This window comes from Galeopterus variegatus, unplaced genomic scaffold, assembly GCF_000696425.1.
Source record: "Galeopterus variegatus unplaced genomic scaffold, G_variegatus-3.0.2 Scaffold1622, whole genome shotgun sequence".
NCBI lineage: Eukaryota > Metazoa > Chordata > Mammalia > Dermoptera > Cynocephalidae > Galeopterus > Galeopterus variegatus.
This window is the reverse complement of record NW_007727733.1, coordinates 177142-194126: the sequence shown is the minus strand read 5'-3', so window position 1 is coordinate 194126 and position 16985 is coordinate 177142. Positions and strand designations below refer to the sequence as shown.

At 37.0% G+C, this 16985-nt stretch overlaps 1 protein-coding gene across 2 annotated transcripts in view; it reads left to right on the top strand.

Annotated features, from left to right (window-relative positions):
* Nucleotides 1-6: 6 nt before the first annotated feature.
* TMEM47 (transmembrane protein 47) overlaps nt 7-16985 on the top strand; it is a 118547-nt gene continuing 101568 nt past the window's right edge. Inside the window, exons 1-2 of one of the 2 annotated variants that reach the window (XM_008578045.1) lie at nt 7-239; nt 15407-15547. In XM_008578045.1, the coding sequence (XP_008576267.1) occupies nt 14-239; nt 15407-15547 (367 nt within the window). In that variant the 5' untranslated portion in view covers nt 7-13. The remainder of the gene's footprint in view (nt 240-15406; nt 15548-16985) is intronic. The other variant, XM_008578046.1, reaches the window with a different exon arrangement.

Here is a 16985-nt window from a genome sequence, read left to right as displayed (position 1 = left end):
GCGGCGCCCGGGCATGGCTTCGGCAGGCAGCGGCATGGAGGAGGTGCGCGTGTCGGTGCTGACCCCGCTGAAGCTGGTCGGGCTGGTGTGCATCTTCCTGGCGCTATGTCTGGACCTGGGGGCCGTGCTGAGCCCGGCCTGGGTCACGGCCGACCACCAGTACTACCTGTCCCTGTGGGAGTCCTGCCGGAAGCCCGCCAGCTTGGACAAATGGCACTGCGAGTCCACGCTCAGCAGCGGTGAGGGCCCGGCGCGCCGCGACCCCTGCCTCCCGCCCCGGACTGTCCCCGTGCCCCACTGCTGGCACAGCCACCGCCTCTCCTTGTCCCCTGCCCTTGTCCGTCCCACCCCATCCCGGCCCTTTGCGGATTCTCGGGCTTCAGCCACCCCCATAGCAGCTACCGCACTCTCCTCCCCAATCCTGGTCTCCAAACCTAACGCGACGTCCCACGCCCTCTCCCTTCTTCCGTGGCCATTCTTACCGGTCTGGAGTAACACGTATGCTATTTTGGGTAATTGTTATCATTTAAGGCGAGAACCATTGTGGCTGTGTAAAAAATGCAACGCCTCCCACATCCCCCTTAGAAAAGAAACAGGCAAAAACGCCCCAACTCCACCAACATGCTGCGGGTTCTCTGCTCATTCTTCTCCACTCTCTCTCTCTTCTCCCATCTCTCTCAAGAAGGAATTTGCATGAGTTTATCTCTTAAAGCCCATATTTCTGCCTGTTCTACTCCATCTGGCTTTTCCAGATAAGATGATCTGAGTTTCAGTATAGATTTGTCCTTAAATTTTTAAGCGATGCGGAGAGTTGGAAGAGGGACAGACTTGCTTTCCTTTCCTTTTTTGGTGACATCGTCCTTGGTTGTGAGCTGAGCTTCTTTCTCTCCCACTTAAGGAATTCTCTCCACCAGACCTTTCTTTTCTCTATGAGCTACTCGCAGATGGCTGGAAAGTTGTGCTTTATTCAGCCAGCGCGGAAAGCTGCAAATGGATGGCATGGGGTGGAGAAGGGCGCAGGGGGGAGGGGGTCTGCTTTACTCCCTTTCTGACCCTCCAGTTGCCTCCCCCAGTGCCCGTATGCTCTGAGCAGAAATCAGCCAACTTCCGATTTGTTGCTGCAAACCTTTCTTTTCCTCTCTAAGCTCGACTCTTTGGCTGCTGGTGTCAGCGCAGAGGAAGAGGAATAAAGGAGAGGACCTGCGGGTGTTTTTATACACACACACACACACACACACACACACACACACTCCTGAAAAACTCATTAAATTTTTTCGTGACAGTTTCATACCTTCTCTGGGACTATTTATAAAGTTTTAATGGAAACCTTTCAAGTTCCAACGAAGTTGAAAGAGCACATAAAGCCACAAAAATCTGATTTTCCTTTGTCTTTGGTTTCTTATTATATGAGAAATTAGTTCACTTGGTTAGGTTTCTTCTGTAAATTTAATTTTGTATTTTCAAAAGGCTTTTTCTTTGACATTACCTCAAATTTTCCATTGAAGGGTTTCATCTTTGTTGATTAATTCACCGTAGAGGGGACTGGTTGGCAGCAGGAGGTCAACATTTTGGTCTTTTAATTCTTTCAGGGTTGGTTGTTTACAACTAAAGATTTAAAAAAAAAATCGGCAAAAATGCTTTTTTCTTCAGTAACCAGGGGCTCCAAATAAACTTTGGAGAAAATATCTTTTCTTTCCCCTCTTCAATAGAAATGGAAATTTATGTAGGAATGCCAGCTTCAGCTTGTCTCCTTAGCAACGAAAATCTATTGACCCTTTCTCTCTGTCTCCTGAAATAATAGCCCCCTGATTGCATAAAGACTTTTCAGATAGGTTAGAGAACCAATTCTAACTCCCTTTTGCTTTTTAGACTGGTATCCTTTTCTCTTGGCCAGGAATGTAGGGAATGGGGAGAAGCCAGCTTGAGTTTGTTAAGCAGTACGCAGTGTTTGCTAATCTTTCCTTAATTGCCTCCATACCCATTTATCTCAGCTTTTTTCCCCTCCAGACAAGGAAATAGGGAAACATAAGCTTAATACAAATATAGTGGTAATAGGACTCTGCAAAGTAAAAATCAAGAGCAGGCATAGTTTTTTTTTTTTTTTTTTTTCCTGCCTAAACCCTTTATTCACCCCTTTGCTGAAACTCATACCCCAGCATTTATTTATATTTGGGTTCCTAAAAATCAGCTTTAGTCTTATTTTGCTTAAAAAATAGTTTTGGGCTTAGAAAAAGTAGAGTTAGTAAGCAAATGGGTAAAAAGTAGAGATGGTTTTGTTAGAGACTATCTGGAACAAATTCCTGACTTTCTTATGTAGTAGCAGTTTATTTTTGCTCTTCACGGTGGTGAGGGGGCGGGGCGGGGTAGAAAAGGAAACAAAATATGGAAAATTGCTCTGTGTCCCCACTTTCCAAAATGCGCTTTCTTAAAATGTTAGGTAGGCTTGAAGCTTCTGTCTACCAGTGTTGTGAAACTAAGGGGGACGCCTGAATCGAAACTAGCAGTGCTTTTCTTGCCTGTTCCAAAAGGCAGGCAGCTTTTCTCAGTCTGTTTGCTGTGTGGAGTGGCAGAAAGCAGGGAGGGAAATGTCTTCTCTGGAGATTTTAAGAGATCCACTTCATTGTCTCTTGAAATGAATTACCTTGGGAGGAACCACCAAGCACAGTTTTACTGAAGGCCCTTCACCAGGATCTTCAGGGTTTAATTAGAAACCTTTGTCTTAATTACAATTAAAACTACCGTGAACAAGCAAGCTTGTATTTACAGAAAGAAAATTTAAGGAATGTTTCTACTGACGACAGTTTTGTCCTACTTCGGCCCAGTTTCTACAGAAACTTTCCCCTCTAAGCTATCATTGTTAAGGATGCATTGTAATTAATTTTGGTACCAAATATGCATCGTTTGCTGTTTATAACCCATTTTATGGTTTTAAGCGAAAGCAGAACCATGTTTTTTTGTGTCCCAGTGTATTGAAGGTTGCATCAGCACTTCTAGTATGAGCCAGTAATACGGTTGTCAGTCAGCCAAAATGCTTTTCTCTGGTGTCCCAATTCAGTGTATAGGGGACATTGGTTCAGGCACTCATCTTAAGTTTTAAGTTTCCCAAAAGCACAAATGAGAAGACAGCTAATTGACCATCATTCATGGTGGAAACAGAAAAAAAAAATGATAATAATAAAGTATGCTTGTTAGGCAGTTTAGAATATGCAGTACTCACATGGCTGCCAGCCACAGAATTTCTTTACAAGGATAGTTTTCCTTGGTACTGTTTTGGGCAGCCCTTTAATAAATCTTAAATCTTATTTTAAAAAATGACAGTAATGTTTTAGACTTCTGCTTAGTCACGTTTAGTTTTGATAACTTTCTTCTAGAATATAGTCGTTAGGATTTCACGGCCATGGCAATTACAAGAGAATCATTAACGTAAATAGGATGGCTCAAGTGTATACAGAATTCTGATGCCCTAAACTGGATATCAAATTTGCTGTATAACCTCTAGGTTGATTTTACATTTCTTCTTTAAAATTTGTAAATATTTAGCTATATCGTATTAAGCAGATTTCTTTTTGATGGCTGTATGATTTTTTGAATAAACAAAAAGCAAGGGCATTCGAGTGGCCAAATGAATACATCGTACTGATAGTAATTTGGGGGATATAAGAAGTGTATTTATCCATCTTTCCATCCACAGAATATTTGATCAAATAGTGCCTTTTTTTCAAGTAATATTCAAGGAATATTATTAACATTGTTCACGTACTGTCCTAAAAATAGCTGCATTTGTAACATGAGTCTCTGGTAGTTTTGAAATGGCAGTGCACAGTATGCTGATAACAAGTGAATGTTATTATTTTCAGTTGACAAGAGTCGGTTTTAAGAGTGCTTTTTACATAGTTTATTTTTTAACTTTAGTATAAAAATTCACTTTAAAAGAAATTTATAAGAAAACCTATCTTAGGTGGTACTTTAAGATAAACAGAACTGCTTGAAGACCTGCAAATCTTAGAAAATCTGAGATACACCAATTCTAAGTTTAGACATGTATCATCTGTGCATATTTTGAATCTGCACCTTAATTGGGAAACAGAATTTCATTGGGAAACCTCACAGTGTGATTTCCTCCAGGAAAGTTTCAGCTTGTTTCTTGAAATGAGTTGATATTGATGCATGTTTACAAGTAACTCAGCAAGCTGGAAGTTACTACAGTTATGCCTTTTCTGGCTTCCTGGAAAAGAATTGAAGTAAAACAGGTGTAGTTTTATTTAAACTGCCCAACATAGACAGCTGGAAAACTAACAGTTACCAGTCAGCACTAAAACTTTCTCAACTAATAAGCCAGAGAAAACGAAGTATAACTTATTTCAAGATCTTCTTAATGATTTTCTCTTAATACCTTTTAAATTTCCAAGTTCCTCAGATTTACTTTTATAAAGGACATTTTAATTTGTGGGAAGATATCATTCCTTGGTTGCTCACATTCATAAAAGGATTGTAATCCCCAGAGAGCTGCTTAGATGACTGATGTCTTTGGCAGCTGAGGAATTTGATGGGTCCGTGAAAAGCCTGGCCTTTAATTAAACATTTCAAAACAAAAAACAAAAACAAAACCATATCTCAAACAATAAAGTTTACCTGTTAGGAATTTCCTTCAAGTTTCTGTTTAACAGTAAGGTGATTTAGAAAGACCATAGATAGGGCCAGTACTACTAGATATATTAGCAAAAGGGGTTGGAGATGCTTCAAAATAACTCTCTGGAACACGTTACCTAAATACCATAGCAAACATCTGTATGAATTATGCTAAACTGTAATGTAATCCTGTAGCAAGGCAGAGTACTATTGCGGAGAATGCATGAGACTTTGGATTCTGACTGACCACTTACCAACCAGGTGACCTCATACAAATTAGTTAAGGTCTTCAAATGGTTTGTCCTGAAGATTAAATAAGGCAAATTACCTGCTCATTAGTGTTATGTTTCCTCCTTATTATATATTCAGAAAAAACAAATCCAAAGTGGTATTTTTTTTCCAATAATTCAGGACTTTTGGACTTTTTCCCTTTTAAGTAGTAAAATTCCTTTGCATTGCATACTGAAGTATTTTGTTAATTCCAAATTTAAATTTTGATGTGTATTACCTAGCATTTAACAATGCTCTTGGTAGATCATGATCACAAAACTATTATCCAATTGCTATCTTTTATTCAGTACCTTTACAGCCTACACACCTCAGTTATTCCCAATATCACAATAAACTTGCAAGGTAGCTAATGTTATTCCTATACATCATTAAGGAGACTGTGGATTTTTGTTAGTTTATCAAGGTCTCAATTAATTGGTGGTAGAGACAGGTTTTTACCAAGAGTGTTCCAGTTACTAATGCTGGGAAACTAACCACACCAAAAGTTAGTGGTATAAAATAATGACCATTTTATTATGCTCATGAATTCTCTGGGTCAGGAATTCAGATAGGGCATAGTGAGCATGACTTGTCTCTGCTCCAGGATGTCTGGGGCCATAGCTGAGGGTGACTTGAATGGCTGGGGATTAGAACATCTGGAACTTTAGGATCTCTTTTTCAAATGGTTTCACTCATGGGTTTGGTACTTTGGTGGGAATGGCTGGGAGGCTGGGCTCAGCTGGGACTCTTGCTGGAGCACCTACGGGTGGCCTTTCTACTATGGTGGTATCAGGATTGTTGGATTTCTTACAAAATAAGTGGTTTCACCCAGTGCCAGAGTCCTAAGAGAAGCAGGCTCTCTCTGAACTAGCCTGGGAAATCACACATCTCTTCCACCACATGCCATTGATTACAAAGGAGCCATGTGGCCAGGCCAGCTCAGATTTAAGGAGAGAATTCAAGCAGAGGCCCATCCTCTTGATGGAGCAGTGACAAGGTCACATTGTGGAAGAGCATGTGGGATGCTGTTGGGCCATGTTCGGAGCCCACAATCTGCCACTGAGTCTAGTGGCAAATCTGCATTCTTAACGTGGTCGCCTCTGAAGAACACAGATAACTACATAGCTCCTGTACTTAAGAACTTTGAATTGATGATATAAATATGCTTGGCTAGGACAAAAACTGCCCTCAAACAACCCATGGCTGTAATTATTGGTCACTTGTGTGGGATACACTTCGGATCTGGGATGAAATGAACTCAAGAACCTAACCTGTCCACAAATAAAGAACTTTATATATATAAAATCTTACATCATTAATGGTTTACAGTCTCAAATGACCAAGGCCCAAACTGATTAAGAATCTGCACTGTAATCTGTTACTTCATGTTGTGTAATAAAAATTTACTCTCTTTAAAGAAAGTTTTCAATGCATCTGATGAGGTGCTTGGTACACGAACAGTAAAATGTTAAAATTCCAGTTGAGAACCAAGTTTTATAATGCTGGAGAGGTACTGGAATTGCAGAGTTGTCTTTTGTTTGTTTGGGTTTTCTTTGTTTTAATAACATAATTCTTCTCTTGATAGTTGCCCATATATTGAATCACAGAATCATAGCACATTTGGAGTAGAAAAGATTTTTTAAGTTATCCAGTCCAATCACACTTATTGCATGGATAAGGAAAATGAGGCAAGATAACAATATATTCAAGACTCAGTAGAAAAGTTGCACTTAACCATAGTAGTTCTGCAGGGTTGGGTTTCGAAATTTTCTGTAATATCACAGATAACTATCTTGGTGTGTGAAGAAGGATGTTTAAATACCATCATGTATGGAATTTTGAGTGAAGAGATTTATGGACCACATGTGAAATAAATGTCCACTTTTTATAAGATTATTTATCATCCATGAATTATTTCACATACAATTTAGTCTTCAAATAGATATAAATGGAATAATATATGTTGATAAGTCAGTTAGATTTTAGATGTTTATTATCATCAAATTTACATTTTTATCATGTCTAGTCCTTAAAAATAAACACTTCTTTTGCTTTAAGTTTCTTCATAATGGAGTGCTTAGAACAATAGCTTAATTTTAAGTTGAAAGATAATTCCAAAGGTATGTGGAAGTCAGCCATGTAACTTTCTTAAATTTATTAAATGAATATAAGTTTTCATTTGATAACTTATGACTGCATTCTGGCTTTATTAAAAATATATCTTAATTTTATCAAAAGAAGTTGATTTTTCTTTAAGCAGAACTTCATCCTCACGTGTCAAAGGCTCTGATGATTAAATCATACCAGCCTTCAAATTATTGGATCATCTTCCAACTGGATCATTTTCCTTGAAAATTAGACAAAGATACCTTTCCTTTAACTTTTTGCTCCTAGGTTTATGTGAGATTTTGGGACACTAGTAGATCATCAGTTTTCTATTCTATTCTAAAGTTGCCTTTGGCACCAGAGACTCCCATTAAAGAAATGCAACAATGTGACATCCATAGTCTCCAAAAGAACTAGGAAAAACATGTCTGTATTATCTTTTCTCTGTCAGTTTATTAACTGCTGTGAGGTTTAAAATGATAGTTTAGTGAGTCATGTTTCAAGATAATGTCACACATATTGATACTGTCTGTTCAAAATGTATGTTTATTAGGCAAAAAGATATAACAAAAAAATAGAATTGAGACTCCTGAATCACATAGTCTCTGTACATAAAAAGGGACACCCACAAAATAGCTCAAATTTTCACCAAAGAAGATTTTATTGCTGTCATTTCCTTAGTCCCTAAACCAAATATTTACTAAAACACTGACATAGCACTCTATGATAAAGCCTGGAGTCTGTTCCTTGCACCACTAGGTGACTTAAGAGTGATATCAATGAATTCTTCCCTTAATTTTCTTGTCTTCTCACATGTACCCAGTGAGTTAACTTCATTGAACATATCCAGTGGTTTTCTAGTAGGGGTAGACATTATCCTGGTGCAGAGTCAGCCCATCAGTCTGTGTGCCGTGTGCTGTGCTAGGTGGTAAGAGTAAAGTGATGAAAGTGCTATAAAGGAGGAAACAGAAGTTCTATTTCTGCAGAGGGATTTAAGGAGCTGGTGGGAGCATTAGCTTGCCAATTGTATCCCTCCATATTTACTAAGTGGGTGTCTTAATACTGGTTGTGGGTGGCTGTCTGGTTGTCTTCCTTCTACTCTTTGAGTGTTATTAGCTGCCCTAAACCCATCACAAAAGCTTTTTAGTTGCTTACAGGAAGGTCACCCACTTCTAATCCTGGTGTAGGTTTTCTTCTTCCCACTTTTCTAATTGACCAACTTTTCTAAGTTGTAACCTTAGTTTTTTTTTTTCAGAGTTCAATGTACCAAACTCATCACAACTTTATAGAAATACCATGACTAGAAATTACTATTGAGAAATACCAGTACCAATTAGGTAATATTAGTTACCATCAAATGCTAACGAAAGCTTTCTAATATAGTGCATGGTTAGAAACAATCAGAGGTGATTGTCCTTTTTATCTAAATACTGAAACATGCTTTTATAGCAAGGCTCTTTGCTAAGTACTGTATACAATGGTTTTATTTGGGGGAAGAACATCATGTATTATGGTACTTAAATTACATTTGCACTGCATTTTCCAAGACAGAATTCTGTGAAGCAGCTAAAATGTCCCTTTATTTGTTAAGGAAAATGTCTGTGTATTGCTTTTCTAACATCAGCACAAAACAACTTGAATGAAATTGTCATGTGTGCAAAACTAGTAACCTGTTTGGCCCTTTTGAACAACCAGGATTTTCTAAAATTTTGGCAGAATTGGTGTGCACTTTGGTCAATAGAGTTATTATATCACTTATTTGGGTGGTTACCTGGGGTCATTTATGTAGCTTAATGTCAGGTAGGCCGTGTATTTTTGATAGTCTTTATCTGTGAATGGGCCTAAAGAGTAGGACTCTGATATTGTCAGCTTCATTAACGTGGGTGTCTAAAGTATCTGTTTTCACAATAATCCATTTTACTTTGTGCAGCACAGTACACATGGTATCTGAATTGTTTGTCATTTTATAAGAGGTAAATAGTTATTTGCTTTATTTTTTTTTTTTTTTGCACATGAAAATTATTAGTTTTGTTATAAGTTGCTTGACAAAAGAAGTGGTCATTTTAATTATTGAAATTAGAACCTGAATTATTCTTTTGGCTGCCTTTGTTTGTGTCTACATCATGGAGTAGTGGAAAATTAATGCAACACCAATGGATTCAGGTCAGAGTGCAACTTAGCCAAGAAAACAAAATTTAAACTGCCTCAATAATGGTTTCTGTTTTCACTTCATTTGCCCCATGCAGACTAACTTTGAAAGGTTAAGTATATCATTTGATACTTCTGGGAGTAGTTAGGCTGTTAAGTCTCTAGTTACCTTCTTTTTACACAAAATAACAGCACAGTTTTGATTCATTCTTCATATATGAGAATATGGCCCTTCTGTCCAAACTCAGAAGAATGTAGCATTAATCTTAAAATAAGTTCTTAAGTTACATTTAATAAAAATAGTTAAATGTCATAATTTCTGACAAAGTGAGCTCATTGGGAAAAAGACATGATCTTTGATGAAGAGATAGATAACTTGGGGAATGTGGGTTTGAAATATTATTCTATGACTGAGTTTTTTTTTTTTTAATTCCTCTCGAATACAAACCATCCTGATATTTCTGATTCCTGGTGTTAGAATGGGATTGGCAATACTGAGTTAGCTTCCTAAGTTATCACCAGTATAATTAAATTAACTTGAAATGTTTTGCTATAAATATGTCCTAGAAGTGAATAAAGGTATTAAGAAGAACTGAATGTTTGCTGGGAATGAATGAAAATGATCCAATTTATTTGGGTGAACTAGGGAGAATTTGTGGAAAATTTATGAGCAGTATCAAGATGATAGGTAAAACTGCCATTCTTGGTTGTCTAAGGAATGATTTTAATTGCAGTTATGGATATCATTTTAGTTAGTATAACTTATTTTTGTGGGTTTCAAAGATGAAAATACAAGTGAAGTGCCACTCTGACAAATTTGAACATGATTATATAAGCTTTTAAAAATTAGTGTTTTCATTTGTGATGAGGATGATAGAAAAGTGAGAATGATCCATTAAAATGATAGAATACATTTAGGGAAATACTATCCAATCAAACAATAGGACATGAATTTATAAGGTTAAAAAACTATTTCTTCTTTGCTTTTTATTTGTATTTAATATCCTAAAAGAAGTGGCAACTGTGTGCTCAGTTATTTACATACAGTAGAATTAATCTCACCGTATAAACAATATCAACAGAAGTAAATAAATGAGCCAGTGTTTGACAAGTTAGAGGTTTCAAAATGATGTCGGTAGAGAAGGAAAGCTTTGGGTGCTGATGTGGTGCATTGACTTTGGCTCAAAAGTGTGTAAAACATATCCTCATTAAGATTTTGCCTTTCCTGAAAATTGGAAGTGAATTTTGACCATGAATTACCTAAGGGCATGGGAATTCTCGATTTGGGTAGTTATAATGTGGCCCATAGAATTTTCATAATGCGGTGGCAATTTCAGACCAGTCTCATGTATTATACTGTTAAAATAAGTCAGCATACTTCTGCAGAATACTAAAGCATTAATAGACATTGGAAACTCTGATGCCAGCTAATAAAAATACCTTGAAAGAGGATTTGGGGCTGAGCCCATGGCGCACTCGGGAGAGTGTGGCGCTGGGAGCGCAGCAGCGCTCCTGCTGCGGATTCGGATCCTATATAGGGATGACCAGTGTGCTCACTGGCTGAGCGCGGTGCGGCTGGTCTCAAAAAGGACCAGAAAAAAAAAAAGAGGATTTGAAATTTAGTTCCTGAATTGCATATTAATATTGGACTTGATGTTATAATACAGGAACTGCCCAATTTTTATCCTGTCACTGCAGGGGAAAATATAACATGTATGTACATACAAGGGTACTTCAAAAAATTCATGAAAAGATTTGTATTATCTTTCAATTCTATTTTTCCACAAACTTGTATTTTCTTGGGGTTTTTTTTGTTTGTTTGTTTTCTGTTAGAGAAAGCATTAATAGAGAAGCACACACTCATCCTGTGCCTTGGCTTCTTTAGGTGCAGTTCCTATGCTTTCCGTGTGTCACTGTGTCAATTTTGCCAAAATACTCTTGAGGGAACCTGGCACATAATATGGCTGCCTCGTTTCAGGTTTGGTCTCCAGATCCAAAACATGCCTCCCAGCCCATTCAAGCCCTCACTGGTTTATGTACTAAGGATGTACACTATTTCCTCAAAATTGATTACCTCCTGTTTTCTCAGGTCTTAGAAACCAAATTCAGATTTCCAATCAACTGGCTTGACATTGAATGATGGCCAGTCTTAATTGTGCAGAGTACTGCAGTTTGTAAAACAGAACTATGACCACTGACATTCTGCAGGGCTGGTTTATGCTCAGTGCTCCACTACAGCATCAGTACTTCATTTATGGAAATGTGGAAAATGAATGCAGAGTAATAAATCTCTAAAGACTGAACACTTCATCTGACAAAATACTGTGAGGGCAATAATGGGGGAGGTAAGATTGATATAGAAATTAACCAATTATGAGAACTTAAAGTACATGACATTTTTGAAGAAATAGGGCTGACAATTGAGAATGTTCCAACATTTTAAGTTGTTTTGCAAATTGTGAATATGCCATAGAAAGTATTTGTGGCATGCAAACCTTTTAATGGAAAAACCATTAGGGTTGAGACAAGTTTTCTGGCCATTAATTATAACAATACTGTAAAATTGTCCAAGTCCTGTAGTACGAGGGTACTTCAAAAAATTCATGGAAAGATTCATATTATTTTTCAACTCTATTTTTCCACGAACTTTTTGAAGTACGCTTATACATAATAAAAACCTTTATGTGTTTTTATTCTTGCTAAATCTAGTATTGGACTTTGGTAAGTAAATGTCATCATCTGTGGAAACACAAAGCCCAGCCCAGCCCAGCCCATTATTTTGATGGCCATTAGTACGTGTCTATAAAATATTTTTCACTTTTTTTTTTCCCATATCCTAGTCTTGTTCAGTAAGAAAGAGGAAAATGATAACCAGCCAATCTACATGGTCCCTGACTGGAGTTCACCTCTCAGGCTGGCCCTGTTATTCAAACAATGGATTCTAGCTGTTCACTGAAAAGGACATTATGCCACAAGCCCTGTTCTCAACTCCAAAACTTTCAGGCTGAACCTTGAAGAGTACCTGGGCCTTTTTCACTATGGTAGCCAAATCTAACCACTTTTTCACCTTCCTGTTTTAGGTTCAGCTGGTCAGTGATTTAAAGCTTTGGTCCTAGGCAACTGGCCTGAGTGAATCATTCCAAATAGCTGTGATGACAACAATTCTAAAATTTGCACCATCCACCAGGGATATAGTCTCAGTATTCTCTTCTTAAGCCCCAGCTTCTGGCCAAGACTGTGGCAGTCATGGCCCATTTCTAGTATTTCTTGAAAAATGATATGGCTTTTCTGTTTGAGTAGGTGTCTCTCTGGTTGTGGACCAACGGGAAGGGTAGCAGTTTAACAGCAGGCGTGATGGTAGTGACTCTTCCTGTTGACTTTATGTCTAGAGTGACTTTCTCATTAGCTACAACCTCAGTACTAAAAACAAATATAGAACATTTAGAAGAAAATCCACAACTGGTTGTGTTCATGTACTCTTTAGAAGTGTTTCCTGTGCTGTAACAAGAGGTTCCTTTCCTAATTAGATTCTAATCCTTTTTAATAACTTCTATTCTCCTGGTGCCTTCTACTATTGCACTTTATTGGTTATCCATGTGAAACAAAGTATTGCTGTTTTAAGGACATTCAACCTTATGTTTAATGAAGATTTTTTTGTAATTTTCTATTATTGTATTGGATAACCATCACTTTGCACTCCTGTATTTCTCATGTATCAAATTGACTTCATTATGTGATTTTTTTATTGTTTGAGAGACCTTACCTAAAAAAAAAATAGTTCAACATTTGAAAAAGGTGTATAAAGTATAGACCAGGGGTCAGCAAAGAGTAACCCAGTCTGTTTTTGTAGATAAGTTGTATTGGGTCATGGCCATGATCATTTGTTTACATATTGTTTAGGGCTGTTTTCACACTACATGATAGAGCTGAGTAGGTACAACAGAGACCATGACCCACAAAGCTGAAAATATTTATTATCTGGCCCTTTGTAGGGAAAGTTTGCTGTTTTTTGTCTTTACAAAATGCAAACAAAAATGTGTATTTTAGCTGTTCTTTGCGGATATTTGAAATAGAGAAAAGTGATAAATTAATTCCTGTGTGATTCTGAGTTGAAAGTTAAAACAGTCATGAGTGTGGCCTTTTATGTATTATACTTTTATTTTAAGATTTGTTTAAATGGGTGATGTTTAGTTATATCTTGATTTAAATGAAGCCGGTACTTTAAAAGTTCTTATTTATATAAAATAATTAGGGAAAATTGCTAAGAGTAATAATCATTTTGTAAAAGTATTAGCCCAACTAGAGAGTATTTAGCATAGGCTCTCTGATTTAATCAAACACTCTAGGGATTTGATTGATGGATGGTTGGATGGATTTTATTCTTTTCTTTGTACCCGACACACTTTGATATAATTAAACCTTGATTTTTTATTCAGATATTTCAACTTACACACAAGTTTTCAGAAGGATTTCCATTATGTTAAAGTGAAATATAATTGTTCTGTACATGAACTTTTCCAAAGAAATTTAGAGACTTCCAAATGTAAGGATTATTCTTTTGGCTTTTGAATTCAAAGCTACATGCTGTTATGGAATAAAAAAAAGCCATAGTATGGTTATCCTTTTAACTTCTAGTTGAAAGCCGGATATACTTTTGTTTGAAGTTATATGGCTTTGTTACAGATAAATGGTATTAAAAATGCTCTCCACTTTCTTGTGATTCATTTTTATATTTTAAGAAGTGTGGATTTGTTCTATTTTCCCCTTGTTTGTTTCCTGATTGCAGTGCAAGTTCTAGTTGAGTGCCAGTGAAACATCCATAATTTTTTAGGAGGAAAGGATAAGGAACAAGATGCTTGAGGCAGGGATATGCATGTATAAATAAAAGAAGAAAATCTTAGAGTATTGTAGGTTCCTCTGCTCCTCTTTCATCCTACGGTAGCAAACAGTACAGTTTGGAAGCTTTTTGGAGGGATGATTTCAGAGGGAAGGATCAAAATATCCTGAGTTCTCAACTTTGGATAGAATACATTGCAATTTAACAATAGATAGGAATTTGTTTGCATTTCCTGCATATACATTAAACTGAGGGCCAGAAGAGGCAGCCTAGGATTTTCAGACAATCACCACTGAAGAATACTGCTCTCCGCAGTACCATTTTATGTTATGCTTCCTGACCTGTATCGTATAGTGCTTTCATAGACTCACTTTGCTTCTTCTGAGAGAACGTTCTGCCCTTCTTACAAATGGAAGATGAGACGGTTTTCTGTTATCTCATTTCTACCTCTTTATTTTATAAGAAATAACAACTGCATTTCAGTGAGGTTTGTTCCACTAAGTGTGTGAGACTCTTGAAATCTCTGTGTACAGAGGCCTGCATAGGGTAAGCAGTCAGTATATGCTTACCGTTTCTGTGTATGAATGAAGAAAGGAGCCGGGCAGCCATTTAGAGTCCATTCTAAATTTCAGAAACCGTCCTTGTGGTTGTAAATCTAGTTAGATTAGAATGAAATAAAGAAGTAAAAGGAGGAGAAAAACAACACCAAATTCTCCTGATGCTGATTTTCTGGGGGGTTGTTTCTGAGAGAAAGAGAAAGGCAAATAAAAACTTGAGATTTTTATGTGGTAAAGGAAGACTTTCCAAGAAGGAACAATAATAAAAACAGAATGCACATGGATGAATATCAGAGACTTAAAAGCCAGACACAAGAGTTCATACAATTTATATAAAGTTTAAGGACAGGCAAAATTAAACTAATCCATGGTGACAGAAGTCATCAGTAGCCTGGGTAGAAGGGTTGTTATTGACTGGGTAGGGGTACAAGGGAGCTTTCTGGGTGATGAAGGTGTTCTGTGTCTTAATCTGGATGGTGATTACTTTGATGTATAAATATATATAAAAACTCACCAACTTTTCTACTTTCTGTCCTTAAGACATTATCATAATAATATTGAAAATAGGTCATAAAGGGGACACTCGATTTGACACGAATGCCTAGTAGAGTCCTTGAAAGAAATGCATGGTAAACCCCTGGTATAAAAACTCTCTGTTGAGCTTAGCACGGGAAACTTTTCTAAGTAAGGACATTTACATTAATTTTTGTTGCAAAACATTTCAAACCCCAAAGGACGCTTAGCATGTGGTAAAATCATCTCTGTTGAGCTGCAGCAAGGTGAAGGCTGCTGAGCATAGTTCTGTTGATTTTTTGAGGACTTACTGCTTGAAAGTGATGTTTTCCTTTTTTCTTTGCAGATTGGCAGATTGCTACTCTGGCTTTACTCTTGGGCGGCGCTGCCATCATTCTCATTGCATTCCTGGTGGGATTGATTTCTATCTGTGTGGGATCTCGAAGGCGCTTCTACAGACCTGTTGCTGTCATGCTTTTTGCAGCAGGTAAATGTATTCATTACTTTCAAAACGGTATTAAAGTTTCATGAACATTTCTACCATCCTCCTTTCTCATGTAGGAGCAGTATGTGTTTGTTACATTACATAAAACTTGAGGAGGCATGTTCTGTATTTTAAGGTAAATTGTCCCTAGGATTATCTTATCAGTTTTCAGTGTGCGAAGCACTTCACAGAGCACAGTGGCAACTTCTAAACTTCTAGGTAAAACATGAATAAATAATACTTCTTGACAGGACTATATCACCTTAGGAATTGTAGCAGATGTATTTACCAAAAGTATTTTATTTTTACATATAGCTTTTTTCTTATTTTTACTGCCCCCTTGGTGATCTTAAAGCAACATTTTTTTTTTTTTTATCTGACATGAGACTGGAAAAAAGAAATTGCAAGATGTATGCCCTTAAAGGCACGCATCTCTTTGGAAATAAACATGGTTATACTGAAAAATCATGATATATAATTTGAACCATCAGGCAAGGCAATTATATGGGATCAATTGTATGTTCATTAATTTGACAACCATCACTCTATGAAACACAATTTGGATTAAAATAACAACCCAGGTAAACTAAAGGACAAGGAGCTATTTATAAAAGTGGGCTTGCAGAGTAAAATCTCAATGTAGTATGTGATGTGACTTTTAATTTTTATTTGTAAGAATATCCTTGGGTATATTGTTCTTTTCAACTCAAACTGAATATTCTTGTGGTGCCTTCTGTGTATCCTGTCAGTCATATCTGATTTGAAAACTGTAAAATAAGCCCCTGTGGCTGTCAGTAATGAAGACACTGACAGAACCATCTTGGCTTTTAGATGGATTTTTAAAAGCTGCTTAAAGATTGGAGTAGATGAAATTCCTCAGGATCAAAAGGGTAGTTTGATCTAAAAATATAAAATCAGAAATGTTTTGCTGCCCCCTGCTGTTTTTGTTTATCTTCTTATACCCATGAAGACTGGTCAGAATGTAGGGGTCATAAAAATGAAGGTCCAAAAGGGCTAAGGAATCCAGAAGTACGTCTAACTAATTCAGATGTTAAAGTGACTTTCTCATGATCACATAGTAGTTACTGGCAGACAGGCTGGGAGGCTGCTGAATCTTAAACAGTGATTCATTTACTACTGACTCCCTCACTCATTCATTCAACTATTTCTTCGGTGCCTGTTATGTAAACATTGTATTAAGACATCTGTAAAACTGGCCAATGTGTCACCACAGATATTTTCTAATAGAGTACAAAGCATGACTACAGAAAATATTTTGAAGTCTTAGGTTGTGACCGTAGTGTCATTATGTTATTGCTCTTGTGTGTACTAAAAATCTCTATTGTGAATGATTTAGTTCAACATAAAGATTCCTCTAAAGATTCTGTCGCTATTCTCTAGTTTATTTCTTGATTCATAGATTTACCATGGATCTTTTGCT